The sequence below is a fragment of the Eptesicus fuscus genome, chromosome 8 (genome assembly GCF_027574615.1).
Source record: "Eptesicus fuscus isolate TK198812 chromosome 8, DD_ASM_mEF_20220401, whole genome shotgun sequence".
In the NCBI taxonomy this organism is placed as follows: domain Eukaryota; kingdom Metazoa; phylum Chordata; class Mammalia; order Chiroptera; family Vespertilionidae; genus Eptesicus; species Eptesicus fuscus.
This window is the reverse complement of record NC_072480.1, coordinates 87,101,182-87,121,000: the sequence shown is the minus strand read 5'-3', so window position 1 is coordinate 87,121,000 and position 19,819 is coordinate 87,101,182. Positions and strand designations below refer to the sequence as shown.

Below are 19,819 nucleotides of genomic sequence, written 5' to 3'. Positions count from 1 at the left end.
TTACACAAAGACCTGCACACAAATGTTTGTAGCAGTTTTATTCATAATTGTCAAAACTTGGGAGCAATCAAAATGTCCTTCAGTAGGTGAATTGATAAATTGGGTACATCCAGACAGTGAAATATTATTCAGCACAAAAAGAAATGAACTATCAAGTCACGAAAAGACATGGAGGAACCTTAAATGCCTATTAATAAGTGAAAGAAGCCAATCTGATAAGGCTACATACCAACTATATGACATTCTGGAAAAGGCATAACTATGGGGGCAGTAAACAATTCAGAGGCTGCTAAGGGTTAAGAGAGCAGGAGGGCCGAAACCGGTTTGGCTCAGTGGATAGAGCGTCAGCCTGCGGACTGAGAGGTCCCAGGTTTGATTCCGGTCAAGGGCATGTACCTTGGTTGCGGGCACATCCCCAGTGGGGGGTGTGCAGGAGGCAGCTGATCGATGTTTCTCTCTCATTGATGTTTCTAACTCTCTATCCCTCTCTCTTCCTCTCTGTAAAAAATCAATAAAATATATTAAAAAAATAAAAGGGAGAGCAGGAGGGATGAACAAGCAGAGCACACAGGATTTTTAGGTCAGTGAAACTATTCTGCATGATACTATCATGATGAACACATTCATTATACATTTGTCAAAACCCATACAATGTACATCACCAAGAGTGAATCCTAATGTAAATTAGGGACTTAAAATGATAATGATGTATCAATGTATATTCATAGATTTTGAAGAATATGGTGCAGGATGTCGAGAGCATGGGAGGTTGGGGTGGCAGCAGTGAACACACGAGAACTCTGCTTTCTGCCCAGTTATTATAAACCTAAAACTGCTCTAAAAAAATAAAATCACTAATGGGGGAATAAGGACACATATATAATACCTTAATCAATAAAGAAATTTTAAAAAAATAAAAATAAAATCACAGGTTGAGCATCGACCTATGAATCAGAAGGGCGTGATTTGATTCCTGGTCAGGGCACAGGCCAGGGGTTGTGGGCTCGATCTCTAGTAGGGGACGTGCAGGAGGCAACCGATCGATGATTCTCTCTCATCATTAATGTTTCTATCGCTCTCTCCTTCCCCTCCCTCTCTCTAAGCAATAAAAATATATTTTAAAAATCTGCAACTAGTTGAACATCATAACCCAACAAAGCTTCCTCTGCTCAACACACTATGACACACCTGAAAGATCCACACATTAGTAACATTTAAAGGTGGGCAAATTGTATCTCATAGTTGCCTAAAAGCATCCCTTGACCTTTCTCCATATAACTTCAAAGTAATTCTCATTGACAACTGAAGAGTAAGTTAATAAGTAAATTAATCAACTATAAGGAGCTTTTTAAAAATATATATTTTATTGATTTTTTTACAGAGAGGAAGGAAGAGGGACAGAGTTAGAAACATTGATCAGCTGCCTTCTGCACACCTCCCACTGGGAATGTGCCTGCAACCAAGATACATGCCCTTGACCGGAATCAAACCTGGGACCCTTCAGTCCGCAGGCCGAAGCTCTATCCACTGCGCCAAACTGGTTATGGCATATAAGGAGCTTTTTTGTTGCTATCTTTAAGTTCTTGGTTTTATAAGATCTTCAAAAAGACTACACAAGAGACAGTTGAAAACTTTCCAAGAATCAATTAACAGATCACCTTTCACATGTATTTTTTCCTCTCTCAAAAGAGGTCCTACCCTCATTCAAAAAAAGGGGTAAAACTTTCACTTCCACCCAAATTTATAATGCATTGCCTGGAGGTGTAATAAACTCTAGGGCCTCAAGAAAAGCACAAGTCAAAAAAATATTTGGGGGAAGCTTTTATAAAGATAGCTGAGGTGTCACAGACTACTCACTATATAGCTTCTTGTCCTTTTCAGTGTTATGTATTTTTCCAACAGTTCAAAATGGGATATTCTGGCCCCTAACAGGGCTATCTAAATTCTGATACATTATAGTTCATGGGCAATTGAGAGCAGTTTCATTTAAAGAACTCTGTCTCTTCTATTTCCACACATTCCACCTCCATGCTGTACTATCCAAGAACGCATCACTCTTTGGGAGAATCTAATAAGAGCAAAGGGACCACTGGTAAGAAACATCTAATAAAACTCGATTGTTTCAGGTACTTAAACAGAAGTCATTTTCCTCAGCAATTCACAAAATTCACTCCTTGAATATTTATTAGCTTGAAGAAAAAGCACATTTAAAGAGCTAAAACAGTATCAAGTAAGGAGGCTGATTTTTTTTTACATATAACAGAAGTATTTTCCAGGACTACCAAACTGTTGAAATTATCTCCATAAAACCCACAGACAAAAACTGCATACAAATTATTTTAGATTAAGTGTGAATTATTCATTGTGAAAGTTTAAAACCTATTTTGTCAAATTCTATCATGAAATTTTTATTCTAATTAGATGTAATTCTCATTACATCTTTTAACCAGTTTAATATTCCTACCTCCTATTACAAAAGTCATAGCTAGCTCTAAGACCAATTCTTTTTTTCTAACATTTTCATTGATTTTTTATTTTTTTTTAGAGAGGAAAGGGAGAGAAACATTGATGAGAGAGAAACATGGATTGGCTGCCCCTTACTGGGGATCGAGCCCACAAGCCAGGCATGTGTCCTGACTGGAATCAAAACAGTGACCTCCTGGTGCATGGGATGATGCCCAATCAACTAAGACACAACAGTCAGGGCCCAATTAATTTTTAACAATAGGTATCCTTTTCCATTAAATATCCCAAAATAAAGTTATTAATGGAGTTATTTCTGAATAAAAGTTATTCCCTTTTATTTATATCTAAAAGCTGAATATCAGAGATCAGAAGATAAAGGCACACACATTTAGAAAAGCAATAACACACCTTTTTCCATATCCCTTACTTCATAAGTATTTTATTATGTAATTTGCTAGAGGCCCGGTGCACGAAATCCATGCACAGGGGTGGGGGTGTGTCCTTCAGCCCAGCCTGCACCCTCTCCAACCTGGGACCCCTCGAGGGATGTCTGCCCGGCAGGATCGGGCCTAAATGGGCAGTCAGACATCCCTTCTCACAATCCAGGACTGCTGGCTCCCAACTGCTCACCTGCCTGCCTGATTGCCCCTAACCACTTCTGCCTGCCAGCCTGATCACCCCCTAACCACTCCCTGCCACCTGATCAACGCCTAACTCCTCCCCTGCCGGCCCGATTGCCCCTAACTGCCCTCCCCTGCCGGCATGGTCACCCCTAACTGCCCTCCCTTGCAGGCCTGGTCCCTCCCAACTGCCCTACCCTGCTGACCTGATAGCCCACAACTGCCTTCCCCAGCTGGCCATCTTGTGGCGGCCATCTTGTGTCCACATGGGGGCAGCCATCTTGTGTGTTGGAATGATGGTCAATTTGCATATTACCCTCTTTATTACATAGGATAATGATTCAATGTAACATGATAAGCAGCCTATTCTTTAAATTATAAAAATTGATATAATAATTCTATTTGATCTATATAATTTTCATCTCAATTACCTTAGTAGTATCTTTTAGTATGCATTGTATAATTTATTTCTCTTTTATATTATTTAAAATGTGTATTGCCCAGCCAGTGTGTCTCAGTGGTTGAGCATCAACCTATGAACCAGAAGGTCATGGTTCGATTCCCAGGCTGGGCACATACCTGCATTGTAGGCTCGGTCCCCAGGAGGGAGCAGGCAGGAGGCAGCCGATCAATGATTCTATCTCATCATTGATGTTTCTATCTCTCTCTCCCCCTCTCCCTTCCACTCTGAAATCAATTAAAACATATTTAAAATGTGTATTAACCTATTTATTTGAACTTAAAAGTAGAAGATATTTTATGATATAGCTGGTTGGTTTGATAATGGAGACTAGCTTCGTTAATCGAGAGATACTTTCCATAAATCAAATAAGCTAAGCCTTCAGCCTGAGGGTTTTGACAAAAATGTATTTATATACATAAAAGCATTTTATGAAAAAATACATTGGTAAAGGTGTACTGAAATTAATATTTTTATTTTCTCAACCACTTCTGATTGTAACAGATTAAAGAGTGTCTACAGGAGAACAGGGGGAAATGATATAAAGAGACACTTGCTAAGTCCTGGTAAAGTCTTTCTGATATACTTCTAGAAACTAAAAAAGTCAATGGTTAAGGACCAGGTAACAAATCCCTTGGCAAGTTAGGCAGTTCACATCATTTTGCTTTCAACAAAACTGAAGGAGGCCTAATAGAACTGTCAACTGATGGATGCTTGATGATAAATCACTAAGTGATTTTTGGCATATAACTTGCAAGATTTTGCTATCATAAAACTCCCATTAGAATATATATTTATATAACCATTTATTTCTCAGCACTTAAACCTACAAAATCTAAAAATAAGAGCAGAAATTGCTGCCAAATCCTGTTTCATTCTATCAATAATTAATATCTATCTCTCTCTCCCTCTCTCTCTCCAGATACAAGAATCACTGGTGGAAGAAAAAAGACAGCACCATGCATTTGATTAAAACAAAAATTTTTGTTGTTAATCCTCACATGAGGATATTTTTTCCATTGCTTTTCAGAGAGACTGAAAGGGAGGGATGGAGGAATGGAGTAAGAGACATAGACAGTGATTGATTACCTCCCATAAGCACCCTGACTGGGGCTGGGGATCAAACCTGCAACCCAGGTTAAGTGCCCTTGACCAGGAATCAAACACACAACCCTTCGGTGTGTGGGGCGACACGCTAACCACTGAGAACACTGACCAGGGCTCATTTCATTTTTTAAAAAAATGAATTTCTATTGAATAATTATTACAAAGTAAATTTTAATCAAAATTTTCATATAAGGCATTCTAATCAACTGTGTGCTAATAATTATGATGATATCTCAAACCAAGGTATTTTTAATACCTAGAGCATTACAGTCGCAAGGAAAACATTTCTAATCCTATCTTAATAAGGAGGGAATATGCAAACTGACCATCACACCGTAACAAGATGGCTGCGCCCACAGCAGCGGTGGGGATCCCGTAACAAAACATGGCTGCGCACACAGTGGAGACCGAGTTCCCATAAAGAGCCTTAATGAGCAATCAGCAGAGACCTGAGGCTGCGTGGCGCTGGACCAGGGCAGGGGACCTGAGGCTGCGCCCCATGCCTGGTGGGGCTTGACAGGGGACCTCAGGCAGTGCCCCCGGCCCAGCAGGGCTTGATGGGGGCCTCAAGCAGTGTACACCGGCACCGGGCCGAGGGATCTGAGGCTGCGCCCCCCACCCGGCAGGGCTTGACAGGGGTGGGGCCGGCTGGGTCTGGATCTAGCCCAATGGGGGTGGGGCCGGCCAGGTCTGGGTCTCACACGATTTCGAGGCACACGTGGGTGGGTGGGGACTTGACTCTAGTTCCCATGGTGCACCTCAGACTCTGTCAGGAAGAAAATTTTCATATACATTTTACTAATTTTCTTTCATCACTGACACTTCTAATTATAGAGAAAGGGCAAACAGCAATATTAAAATGTTTCCTCTAATTAATCCCCTTCTAATGTGCACAAATTTCGTGCACTGGGTCACTAGTCTATATATATATATATATAAAACCCTAACATGCAAATAGACCGAATGGCGGAACAATCGAACACCCAGTCGCTATGATGTGCACTGACCACTAGGGGGTGTGCATGGAACATGGCAGGCGTTGGTAGCAGGCGGCAGAGCACAGAACATGGCAAGCATCGGCCACAATGGGACGGTGGAGCAGGTAAGCAGGGGCACCAGACCAAGGCGGGGCACTGGTTGCTGTCATTGGGGCGAGCCTCTGGTGGTTACTGAAAATTCTTTGCTCCCTCACACCACGGTCCTGCCCAGCACTTGCACCTGCTGCTGGTGCCGGCCCCACTCGCACCCGCTGCCAGCGCCAGAGCCGCCACTCGCACCCGCTGCTGGTGCCTGGCGCTGGCTCTGATCGCTCGGCGCCATCAGCAGGTGTGAGTGGCAGCTGCCAGCCCCGATCACCCCTGAGGGCTTCTCCACCTCCCCCTGCTCCTGAGGGGCAATCTGGGAAGCAGCTGCCACTCACACCTGCTGATGGCGCTGGCCCCGCTTGCACCACTGCTGGCGCCAGCCCCAATCACTCCAACATGATCAGCAGGTACGAGCGGGGCCGGTGCCGTCAGCACATGGGAGCAGCAGGAGTGGGGCTGCTGGCAGACAGGGGACCAGGGGCCACAGCAGGAGGGGGCGCAGAGGATAGGCCAAGACCTGCCCCTGTGCCCACCACAGCCACACAGCCCACAGTTCAAGGTGCACAAATTCGTGCACTGTGCCCCTAGTTCATATATAGATATAGATATAGATATAGATATAGATATAGATATATAGATACAGATACACATACATATACACACATACACATACATATACACACACACACACACACACACACACACACACACACACCGTATTTTCCGGTGTATAAGACAACTTTTTAACCCAGGAAAATCTTTATGCCCAGTCGTCTTATATGCCGAAAAATATGGTGTGTGTGTGTGTGTGTGTGTGTGTGTATATATATATATATATATATATATATATATATATATAAAATGTATACATATATGTAAATAATTGTGACAAAGAAGTTTGACAGATATTCAATAGAAGATTTTCAAGCATAAAAATACATAACATTAGCATATAGTATAAAGGGAGTAACAGGATGGACAAATAAGTTCAAGGGGAAAATAAATTTCCAACCACTGAGTTTTGTTTTAATTTTTTTTAATGTTTTTATTGATTTGAGAGAGAGAGAGAGAGAGAGAGAGAGAGAGAGAAGCATCAACCAGCTGCCTCCTGCACGCCCCCTAATGGCAATTGAGCCCCAAACTGGGCATGTACCCTGACTGGGAATTGAGCTGGTGAGCTCTGGTGCCTGGGACAATGCTCAACCAACTGAGCCACACTCATCAGGGCTTCGTTTTTTATTTTTAAATTAACGATGACATTTAGATTTTGTTAAATATAAAAAAGAGTGCTTTATTTCATTAAAATATTACAATATGCCAGAAATTCTATCCTTTGCCATTTTTGCTGAAAAACTGTAGTTATCAATTTAAATATGTGCAAAGGGATACACAACTTTTCAAAACTGTTTCAGGGAACAGGAGTAAAAATTTGAACACTGTCCTAGATAAACAAAATTACAGTAAGGGTCATCTATGTAAGTGAAGACTATTAGCAAAAGAGCAAAAACATGACATGTAAATGTCAGTCTCCCTCAAAAGACGGACAGCCACAAGGACAAACATTTTTTTCCTGGGTATTCCCAACTTTAGTGCTGCAAACAGTATATAGTGGGTTTTAAGAATTGTTTATCAGGTGGGGTAATGGATGGATGAAATTAATGGTGAATACATAAGTGTCAAAGTATAGTATTTGATAATGGGAAATTATAAACCAGATTTCTACTAGAAATTAAATGGACATAGGCAGACACTAAGACTCTTAAATTATGAAAGTCTCAGCATAAAATCTTGATTTTTATGTTTTAAATGATAGCTGAAATTTGAAATAATTATAAATACAGAACTTTGACTCTTTTCAAGAAACACAACTACTAACTAAATGGGAATAAGAGTTTGCCAAATGAATGGTGCAAATTTGAAATCAAGTAACCATCCTAGTTATAAATGAAATTTTGCTTTAATAAGTTAGGATTCAAAGTCTTTAGTAAGCCAAAATGTTATAATCATTAAAACTTATTTCAAAAAAATACTAAATCTTCCATCAAACATTAAATTCAAATTATTTGATGAATTAATGTTTTTCTAAGACCCTCAGTAATTCTCTAATTTTCTCCTCCAAGATGTAGAAAAGCCATCACCACCACCTGCATGAACTATGTAGTTTCTACTTCTCACATCAATGGAAGTAATATTCTCTTCTTAGGGGTTTTGCAAACAGGTATTGACTTATCCTTGAATTAATGTAACTTAAATATACTTAGGTGACTCACTGCAATGTCAATCTTCTATAATAATAAAGGTGTAATATGCTAATTAGACCGGACAGCCAAATGACCTTCCAGACGTCTTTCCGGACAAAGCCACGGTGGTGGGGGCTGAGGCACAGGTGGTTGGGGCAATCAGGCAGGCAGGTAAGTGGTTAGGAGCGATCAGACAGGTAGGCAAGAGGTTAGGGGCGATGAGGCAGGGAGGCAGATGGGTGAGGAGCGGTGAGGGAGGCAGGCAGAGTGGTTAGGAGCAATGAGGTAGGCAGGTGAGTGGTTAGGGGCAATCAGGCAGGCAGGCAGAGTGGTTAGGGGTGATCAGGCAGGCAGGCAGACGAGCGGTTAGGAGCCAGCAGTCCTGGATTGTGAGAGGGATGTCCTACTGGATCGGGCCTAAACCGGCAGTTGGACATACCCCAAGGGCTCCCGGATTGTGAGCGGGTGCAGGCCAGGCTGAGGGACATCCCCCCTCCTGTGCACAAATTTCATGCACCAAGCCTCTAATTAAATATAAAAGGCTTAAAACATTATTTTTACAGTTTTAGAGATGTAATAGGCATAAACTACATATATTAAAATATACAATTTTTTAAAATGTGATACACACACACACACACACACACACACACATATTTACTTATAAAAATCCCAATCCCCTTCTGCCCAAAGGTTAAATAGGATTTTTGTTATCTGAAAGAAGTACTTACTTTCATATAATTCACTATCTTAGCAAGAACACCAAACTTATATCCAGAGCTTCCTGAAAGAGCTTTCAAGTTAAATGATCCATTGCTATGATCTGAAAACAAAGTTCAAAAAACATAAGATTTTCATATTAGATATGATTATGACTTGTAAGCAGCTAAGAACACTTTAATTCAGATATAGATTTTTCTTGAGATTTTCTATCAGTGAATTCTATACTATAAAACCTGGTGAAAAGTTAAAATCCTTGAGTGTATAATTAACTACCCATTGTCTCAACTAAGGATGGGAACAAAGTATACATAATTCAAAAGCATTAAAATACATTTCTTTTGTAAGTAACTTTATCTCACTCTTTCCTTAATTCTGATTAGATTTCCCCCATAAATAGACTTTTTAAACAAAACACAATACAGATCTCAATCTGATCCCTAGTGCTTTTCTTTTTAAATTTTTTTTAATCCCCAGCAGAGGATTTTTTTTTTTCAATAGTTTTTAGAGAGAGTGGAAGGGAGGGAAGAGAGAGAAACATCGATGTGAGAGACACACATAGATTGGTTGTCTCCCTCATGCACCCCAACCAGGGTGGGGATCTGAACCTGCAACTCAGGTACGTGCCGCCGCCTTCTTTTTTTTAATCTTCACCCAAGGATATTTTTTTCATTGATCTTTTAGAGAGTGTAGAAAGGAGGGAGGAGGCGGGAGAGAGAGAAAAACAGTGATGTGAGAGAGAGACAACTGGTTGCCTCCCAAACCTGCCCCAACCAGGACTAGGGATTGAACCTGAAACCAAGGTATGAGCCCTTGAACAGAAATCAAACCCAAGACCCTTCGGTTCTCAGGATGACATTCTAACCACTGAGCAACCAGCCACAGCCAGTTAGTTGTCTTCGATCTGGAATATAACCAAGACCCTTCAGTGTGCGGGCCCAACACGCTAACCACACTGGCCATAGTGCTTTTCTAACAAACTTAAAACCATGAGAAGTAAGTGGTTACTTCTGGGGATAAAGAGTTCAATATATCACTTATGACATCAATTTCTGCTTATCAAGTTAAAACAAATGGGCATTAATAGAATAAAAAGAATGATACCATAATTATTTTAAAGTAAACTTGAGAGATAAGTTAGGAATAAGAACTGTAAGTACTGCCACTTCATAAACATGGATGCTTAGAAAGAATGATAGCATGAAACGAGGGGCAATCTGTACAGAGGATTATTCGTTTCAGAACATCTATCATTTTGTTGCATTCTTACAGGCACAAATCTAATGCCACCCTGCAGCACAAATGCATTCCTTTAGTCACAAGCAAGAAACAGTAAAAAAATTCATCATAAATACTAAAAAAAACATACACAAAACACACACACACATTTCAGAAGTACACTTTCTATTAGCATGGCATCAGGTCAGAAATTATGAAGTTCCCATGTGGCTGATACATAAGAGCAGAGGTTAAATAAAATGGGAGAGAGTCAATGTCTGGTACCAGCTTGATAATAATTTAAGCAAAAGAATGCATTAGAACAACCACAAGTCAAATGTAGCAATTGTCAGAGATCCAAAAGAACAGCTTCTAGATGGCAATACTCCTTTGAGATTAGTGAAAAGGCTTTATTGAATATGCTTTCATGACTCTAAAATGAGACTTCATATGCAATTTTCATCTAAAAATAACTGTTACATTTTGGTAGTTTACTTGACACATTAAAGACTACTTTACTAATGTTTCCCAAAATATCAACAGTAAGAATGAGAATGCCATATAAGTGTACTTTCCCACTCATTTTTCCAATTATGAAATACTACCTACCTACATGGTTCATTTTTCAGATGTCCAGGACCCTTATAACAATATAGTAACTAAGCTTTATTGAACATTTACTATTTGCCAAGAGCCCTGCTAAATGATTTTTTCATTTAATCCCTCCCCAAAGTCATATTTAGGAGATACTATTGTCCACTTTTAAACAACAACAACAACAACAAAAAAAACAACAGAATAGTAAGTGGCAGGATATATATTCAAATCCAGGGATAAACCCTGTGATTTAATCATTAACTAGCCTTTTATACAGATTATGCCATCAGAAATTGGCTATTTTGTCAGAATATGGAAATTCATAAATGTACATCTAATGTTTTCTTAACTTTAGTAAAGTAATATAAAGTTTATCTGTATAAACAACTAACTGAGAGGACAAAAAAAATGATGGATATGTTAAGATTAAGCACTAAATGGTCAATCATGAATCACACAGTTTTGTTTACCAGAGGGGTCTCCAGCATTTAACTCATTATTAGCCATATAGTAAACAATAAATGTTGCCCTAGCCAGTTTGGCTCAGTGGACAGAGCCTTGGCCTTCGGACTAAAGGGTTCCAGGTTCTATTCTGGTCTAGGGCCCGTACCTCAGCTGCAGGCTCCTTCCTGGCCTAGGACCTGGTTGGGGCCCATGCAAGAGACAACCAATCGATGTGTTTCTCTCACATCGATATTTCTCTCATCTTTCCCTCTCCGACTCTCTCTAAAAATCAATGGAAAAACATCCTCAGGTGTAAAACAAACAAAATTTGTACTTCTGAAATGTTGTTTTTTTTAGTATTTTATGGCCTCAGAAAGTGATTTACCTATAATTAAAATAAGTCTATATAGCAACCATTTACAGCCTACTATTGTTATAATAGCCACCCCCGTAATTAAAAACCTTGATTCTGTTATGCTTAGACCACAACTTTAAATAATACACCATAAATAAAAACATTCTATTTCAAACATCCAAATGAGAGTTCTTTTGCCATTTAAATTCACAGGCTGCCCTGGCCGTGGCTTGGTTGTTTGGAGCATGGTCCCATACACCAGAAGGTGCCAGGTTCAATTCCTGGTCAGGGCACATACTCAGGTTTCAGGTTTGATCCCTGATTAGGGCACATATGGGAGGCAACCCATTGATGTGTCTCTCTCAGATCGATGTTTCTCTCTTTCTCTCCCCCTCCCCCTCTAAAAATCAATTTTTTTAAAAAGACATATCGTTGGGTGAGGATTAAAAAAATTGAATAAATTTCAGACTGCTTTTTTAATGTGGGTGGTATACCTATCCTCTCCCAACTAGTAAAGCCAAAAACCTTATTTCTCTTTTTCTCAGAATTTTCCTCTATCAAACCACCACATGCGAGTAATAAAACACAGTAACAAAAGAAAAAATGTATATAATTTATAAAATTGTATGCACACTTCCTGGAGAAAACATAAAGCCTATAACCCTGGGCTGTTTGTGTCCTAGGTTGCTACCTCTCTCGACATTATCTTCTAGCCCCAGCACCGAAATATTCACTGAAGGATCTGAAATATTACAGTTAAACAATGAGGAAACATCAATTTATTGCTAACTCACAAATTCCTACGCAGGAATTTAGCTGAAGGACAAAAAATAAGGCAAGAAAAGGGGTGACAGCTGATATCCCAGACAGCTTTATTCACATTTATGAATGATTTACTCATAAGGGTGGCAGGACTTAATGCAAATGAATGTAGAGGAAACTGTCAGCTGCCCTGTGGTTCAACCAATAGAAGCACAGCTCCATCTTGGCTGTGCACTAGACTGCATTACAAACAGACCGTACCATCGATACCATCGCTTCAACAGCAGCCCTTCAGACAAGAGGTAGGTTTATATGATTTTTTTCATTCAGTAATACATGTCCTTATGATGCAGTATAAAAATATTTTACCATAAAAATCAAGCAGAAAGCTTTGTTCCTACTAAAAACCAAAATAAGCAATGTATTCATTTCATTGCTTGGCAGGATTTTATTATGGAAACATAAAGACTGCCTGTGCTATTTGAGAGCACCCTTACCATCTGTGCCTTAATGGAAAATTCATGACATTGTCTTTAACCGGATCTATATCCAGACCTCAGAGTAAACCATAAGCATTTGATTTTAAATGGTTATTTGCTAATTTTATTTTCTCTGAACTATTTCATTTCAGCAGTTTGGTCTGCCTTAAACAAAGGATTTTTCTTAAAGAAAAATCTAGACTAAAAGCGAATCTTGGACTAAAGCTTTCTGATTATATATGTGAAAATCATATTGGCTAGTAAAAAGCAGTTGCTTACAAGAAAGTTTGATATATTTTAACAAATATGAGAAAATAGTTCAAATTTGTTTTTTATTTGATTTTGTGAATCTACAAAATATCACAACTGTGATCTTTATATAAAAATAAAAAGACCATAAAGGTACCATTATGTAGGCTGCGTTATACTATAAGCAAAGAAATAATTTCTAGAGCTTCAGACTTTTCTAACATTTTAATTTCCTTACATAAGTAAAATCTTAAAGTCCATATTACTGCAATGTTCAAGTCATGCTATTTTTAAATGAAAACCTTTTTGAAATAGCCTTTCATTTTTGCATATGCCACAAAAAGATAACACAGTAACTTCAATGTTAAAGTTATTCTCAAATTGACCCTCACAATAAATAAGGGGTAAGTCTTATTAATTCACTGCATTTAGAAATAAAAATATGTCCTAAGAACTGGTTAAGGTAGGATAGTATAATACCTTTCAAGGTACTAAAATTACTTTCATGGCTCAGATTAACCATTCATGTCTACTAAAAATCAGTAGCAACTGCTGACCAAATTTCTAATTTTATAATATTCAAGCATGAAAACATCATTATTTAGTAGATGCTACAGTTCAAAGATATTACCTATAAATGATGACCTAAAGATCCAACTTCTGCCCTTTTCTTTGCTGGTAAATCTATTTAAAGAACTTTTTTTTCATAGTTTTTATTTGTTTTGTTTCTTAGCTGCATATAGCTAATATAAGTGTCCCTTACAAAGACCAAAGGTTGCTATAAGAAGATATTAGATCTCTCCAGGTTTAGCACAATGGGGTTCGTTACCTAGAAAACATTCCTGTTTACCATACAAAGTATAGGTACCCAAAAAGAGTCTCAGATAAAATAAAAACTACTTTGAAAAAGAAAAAAAAAAGAGTTAACTTGTAACTCAAATGTCAGGTAAATTGTAAACCAAAACCCTTACCACCTACATTGTTTTAAAACCATAATCAGCCTACATTTCCCTGGTAACACATAACACATTTCTAGTTAGCACAGATGGAGGCACATGGCCAGTCTCAGAGAGTTCCAGGGGTAAGTGCATTGCTCTATTTGTAAAGGCCATTATTATTAATTGATCATATTTCAAAGTGACATGCTTAAAAGGCACTAGAAAATTCAATTCAAGGGCTTTTACCATAAATACAGCAAAAGCATAAATTTATTCTGATTTGGCAATTCAAGATTTCAAAACAGTTCCTAGTCTTAGCCCCATAAATTATTTCACTAGAACCATTTGAAATTAGAGGAAAAATAGGTGAAGGTAATTGTTTCAAAAATAACAAACTAAATAAGTATATGGTATTTACCTTAACACTTCCCCCCATTCCTGTAATGAAATTTTACTTTATTGTTTTAATATATTTTTACTGATTTCTGAGAGGAAGAGAGAGGGAGAGAGAGACAAACATCAATGATGAAAGAGAATCACTGATCGGCTGCCTCCTGCACGCCCCCGTACTGGGGATTGAGCCCACAACCAGGCAGGTACCCTTGACCAGAATCAAACCTGGGACCCTTCAGTCCACAGGCCAATGTTCTATCCACTGAGCCAAACTAGCTAGGGCTGTAATAAAATTTTAAAGGGGCTAGAGGGGATGCAAAAAAGTAGACTTTTCTTTGTCTTGTTTTTTTGCCATTTTCTCTTACTTTTCAAAAGGCATGTTTACAGCATTTGCTTGATATAAATTTACATTTTAGTTTCAAAAATATAGTCTCAGGATATAAAAAAAATCCTAATGGCCAATATCTTTTTGCATGTCTAGTTTTGTCCAATCCAAAGTAAATTCATTTTACCCTAAATTTAACACAAAAAATTACTAGAGCTCTACTGTACTTTGGGGGGGGGGGGGGGGGAATAAATCACATGAAATATAAGGCGAAAAATGATTCCGTATTATATGGGTTATAAGGGTTTACTATTTTCAGCTATGCCCAGAAGCTAACTAGAAAGTGAGTGTTTTAAGCTGCTCATCAGTTACCAATGCACTTACAGGAGGCTCACTGTCATCATTTGTAACATAATCCTGACATGTACATACTATTTCTTAAAACTGCTTAGATGCTTCTAGCAAAGCTTACAATGCCCTGGGAGATGGCATACACTGCTCTCCACTGTTTTATTACAAGCATTATGATAAGCATAACTGTATGAATAAGGTATGCAGTCTAATCAAAATGACAGTGTTTGCCCTAGCTGGTTTGGCTCAATGGATAGATCGTCAGCCTGTGGACCGAAGGGTCCTGGATTTGATTCCAGTCAAGGGCACGTACCTCGGTTGCGGGCTCCTCCCCAGCCTGGGCCTTGGTCAGGACTCGAGCAGGAGGCAATCAATCGATGTGTTTCTCTCACATCGATGTTTCTCTCTGTCTTTCCATCTTTCTTCCACTCTCTCTAAAATCAATGGAAAAATATCCTTGGGTAAGGATTAAAAAAAAAAAAATGACAGTGTTTGATAATCCTAATTTCTTAAAATCCAGAAATCTCAATAAATATACTAAATAGATATAGAACACAGTAGATTTTTAAAAGTCAAAGGCAAGGAATACTTTTAAAATATATTTATTTGGGTTTTGAATCAGTAATATAGTCAAATGGTTCAAAAACTAAAAGAGTGTCCAGTTGGTGTGGCTCAGTGGTTGAGCAGTATGAACCAAGAGCACGGTTCAACTCCCAGTCAAGGCACATGCCCAGGTTGCAGAATTGATCCCCAGTGTGGGGCATGCAGGAGGCTGTCAATCAATGATTCTCTCTCATCACTGATGTTTCTATCTCTCTCTCCCTCTCTGAAATCAATCAAAATATATTTTTAAAAAACCAGAAGAATGTAACAAGCTATATCTTGAGAAATCTCACACACACCCCTGTCCCCCAAAACTACTGTCCATCTAAGCCCACAAGTAATCACTTTGTATATTCAAGATTTTTGTGCAGATACAAGCAAATAAAAATATATTTCCCCCTTTCCTATACATGCTGTACTGTACCTTGCTCTTTTCACTTAACAACATATCCTAAAAATCTTTCCTTATCTCCACACAATTACCTCATTCATGAATAATATTCAATTGGGTGGATATATTCTATATTAATTTTAACTATAAGAATAGTTCATTAATGGGTACAAGTTAATTTCAAATAATTAAATTTAGTTGTGTATCTGTCTGCCTGCCTGCCCCTACTTTCTCTCCTCCCCTTTTCCCACTCTCCCTCCCTCTATTTATTTACGGGAGAAAGGGCCTGAAAAAAATTTAAGCAATTAATTTATACCTCAAAAATAAACAGAGTATAAAGCTCCTTAAACCAACTTTCTAATCATTTTTAAATCTCATTTTGAAATAGTAACTTATATTAGTCTTTACAAATTCTCCCCAGTTTTAAAGTCAAAACAAATTTTAAAAAGGCCTATTCATAATAAATTAAAATACAAAGTAATAATTTCAACCAGGTATGAGTTATAGATTTATATAGCCAATTTCTAGGAGAAAAGGAAAAAATTAAAAGTTTGATATATTCGGGAGATAGGATTCTGGGTAAAACTTTGATTTTTTTTTAATTGCTATGATATTTCTGAAATCAATAGCATACTAACACTTTAAATTAACATAAAGTCAATTAATAAGGTAGATTAAACTAATTTGAGGTGCATAATGTGGAAATTGCTTCACTCTACTTTCTCCTCCCTCCTTATCATTGTTTAGAAACCCCTCAAAAAAAATTATTTTCCCCAGAGATTAAAAAGGAATCACCCTGAAAGGCCTTAACCAAAAATCTAAGAAATACTTTCATCAATACTGGAAAGGTCCCAGGTTGGTTAGCACAAGTAAAATTATTAGATAGACGCTTATGTAATTTTTCCTATTCTATCTACCCATATAAGTGGCACAAGGACCTACTATTCTTCCTTTCCCTCTCCTCTATTTGCTCTGCTTTTCAAAAAGGGCCTGAAACTCATTCATACTGAAGTAAAAATAACTAACAATGTGTGTTACCCCTCCCAGGAATATCTGCATTTTAGTAGTGCTAAAAATCTTAAAGAAAGCTGAACTTTTTTTAGGGGTGTGTGTGTGTCATGAAAGACTGGGTCAGAAAGGACTTAACTTTTGTTTCCATTTGAGTCTGTTTCTGTGGTTACTTGACTATTTGTGTGCATGATGATTAGAATCAGAGGCAGCAATAATGCAAAGGTTAGAGAGGTAGGAAATCTACATTATATAACTCTATGTGAATGGCACCCCACAATACAATATGAATGGTGCTCCTTGGAGCTGTCAACATTGCAACCCTGCTTTCTCTAAGAACATGCTCTGGCTGGTGTGGCTCAGTTGGGTGAGCGTTTTTCCATGCACCAAAAGGTCACTGGTTCGATTCCTGGTCAGGGCACATCCCCAGGTTTCGGGTTTGATCCTCAGTTGGGATGCATGTGGAAGGCAACCAATCGATGTTTCTCTCTCACTTTGATGTTTTTTTCTCTCTCAAATCAATAAACATATTTAAAAAAAAACACAACATGCTCAGAAGAAAAAAAATTCAAAGGCTAGAAGAGGGTAACTTTGAAAGGCTAGATCTCCAGATATAGTTTGAAAATAATGTAATGTAATACATACTGGGTTATAGACAACGTATTTTTGTATGTCCCAGAACTAATCGAAGCAATTGATTCAAATTTGTACATTAGTCTGTTATCCTTCAATTCAAGATGAAGGGTCCCAAGCATCATAAAACTGAAGAATTCTTGCCCAGACAGCGCGGCTCAGTGGTTGAAAGTCAACCTATGAACCAGGAGGTCACAGTTCGATTCCCGGTCAGAGCACATGTCCGGATTGAGGGTTTGATCCCCCGGTGTGGGGCATACAGGAGGCAGCCGGATCAAAAGTTCTCTCTCATCATTGATGTTTCTCTCTCACTCTCACTCTCCCTTCCTCTCTGAAGTCAATCAAATATATTTTACAAAAAGCAAAAAAATACTGAAGAACTCTTAAATCCAAAAAGAAAAATAAATTGAAGCCTTTACTTTTGGCCTCAGATCATCAACTTAACCTTCAAAACACACAAAAGAAGAATGGAAGGAACCAAGTCCATCCAGAGAGGTGAAGGGATTTGCCAAGCAAATCTGACTTAAGAAAACAAGCAGCTTAGAAGATAGCAATTTATCAAGCCCAAAGTTTTAAAAGTGTATCTATAAAGAAAACAAAGAAAACTAAAGGAATTATATTGTTACTAGTGCCCCAGTGCACGGATTCATGCACATTGAAAGGAAAGTAATTAGAATGTGGCCAGCGGAGCAGGACTGGGTGAGATGGGCCGGACACACCTGGAGCCAACCTCCTGTGGTCCCTTCACGGCCAGCCCCTTCTCAGCTAGCCGCACCTGAGGTGGCACCGCATCTCGAAGGGCGTCTGTGGAGTGAGCAGGGTCCCTCTGGAGGGTGGGGCCCTCGGCCTGGCCTGCGGGGATCAGGCCGAAACCGCCTCTCCAACATCCCCCGAAGGGTCCCGGGTTGCTAGAGGGCGGTTCTCGGGTGACACACCCCAGAATCGGACTCCCTCCTCTCTGGTTCCGGGGTGCGTCACCCGAGAACCGCCGCTGCCAAGTAACTGCAGCTCGGCACCTCCTGCATTGAACATCTGGCCCCTGGTGGTCATTGCACATCATAGCTACCGGTCGGACAGTCACTTAGCCTTTTATATATATATAGACTAGAGGCCTGGTGCACGAAATTCGTGCACGGATACAGTCCCTAGGCCTGGCCTGCGATCAGGGCCATCTTCCCCGACTGCTGGCAGCTGGCCCCGCCACTCCCCACCACCTACTCCCATTTCCCCATTCGCCATCAGGCAATAGGAGCCTGCCAGCCAAAGAAAGGGACCCAGAGGAGGTCAGTGCGCCTCATAGTGACTGGTCGAGCTATCATTCTGGTCATTCTGTCATTACGGTCAACTTGCATATTAGCCTTTTATTATATAGGATGGTTTTAGGTTTTAAGTCACTTTTTATTTTTTTTAAATATATTTCATTGATTTTTTACAGAGAGGAAGGGAGAGGGATAGAGAGCTAGAAACATCGACCAGCTGCCTCCTGCACACCCCCCACCAGGGATCTGCCCGCAACCAAGGTACATGCCCCTGACCAGAATCGAACCTGGGACCCTTCAGTCCACAGACCGACGCTCTATCCACTGAGCCTAACCGGTTTCGGCTTAAGTCACTTTTTAATCTTAAACACTCTCAAATCGGGGCAACAAGTCTCAGGTCAACAAGAGCAAAAGTTAATGCAAGAATACTGAAACTTGAACTCACTAGCTAATTTTATGAAATGGAATAATTCAATAAATGGTAACTTTGGGGCATTTAATTTGCCTGTTTTTTAAAAATATATCTATAGGTCATTTAGGCACATGAAACATTTAGACACAAAAAAACCCGAAGATTTTAATTTCTTCATAGGCAACTTAATTTGACTTTTCTTTCTCTACTATTTTTCACTCAGCCACTATTCCCTGATTCAGGTCCCTGTCCTCGAAGTTTAAGAGTGGAAATAGGAGCCAAAAATACACAGAACTAAGAAGGTGAGAGGATCCACAAGGGCATTTTGAAGAACATAACCTTAAAATGCAAAGAATTCCTGACCACTTTTTTAGTCAAACTTTAAACCAATTCAGTTGCCTTTTTTCCCTTCCATTACCAGTTAATTTCTGTGTGTGAATATTAACCCTTTGCACTTGCTTGCTTTTTCCTCGATTCCTTTATTCTAATGCTAACCGTGTCGAGTAACACTCGACATCCGAGTGCAAAAGGTTAAACGTACATACTTGTTTAACAAATAATATACACAGAAATATACTGTATAGTATGGTTTACAGACTACAATGGCATTGATATAGAAAAAATTAGCCCAGCCATTGTGGCTCAGTGGTTGAGTGTTGAACCAGGAAGTCACAGTTCGATTGCCAATCAAGACACATTCCCGG

At 39.1% G+C, this 19,819-nt stretch overlaps 1 protein-coding gene across 7 annotated transcripts in view; it reads right to left on the bottom strand.

Moving 5' to 3' along the window:
• Positions 1-19,819, bottom strand: part of GTF2E2 (general transcription factor IIE subunit 2) — a 99,346-nt gene that overhangs the window by 64,603 nt on the left and 14,924 nt on the right. For all 7 annotated transcript variants that reach the window (XM_054720072.1, XM_054720073.1, XM_028152574.2 and 4 more), the window contains exon 3: positions 8,710-8,801. In XM_054720072.1, the coding sequence (XP_054576047.1) occupies positions 8,710-8,801 (92 nt within the window). The remainder of the gene's footprint in view (positions 1-8,709; positions 8,802-19,819) is intronic.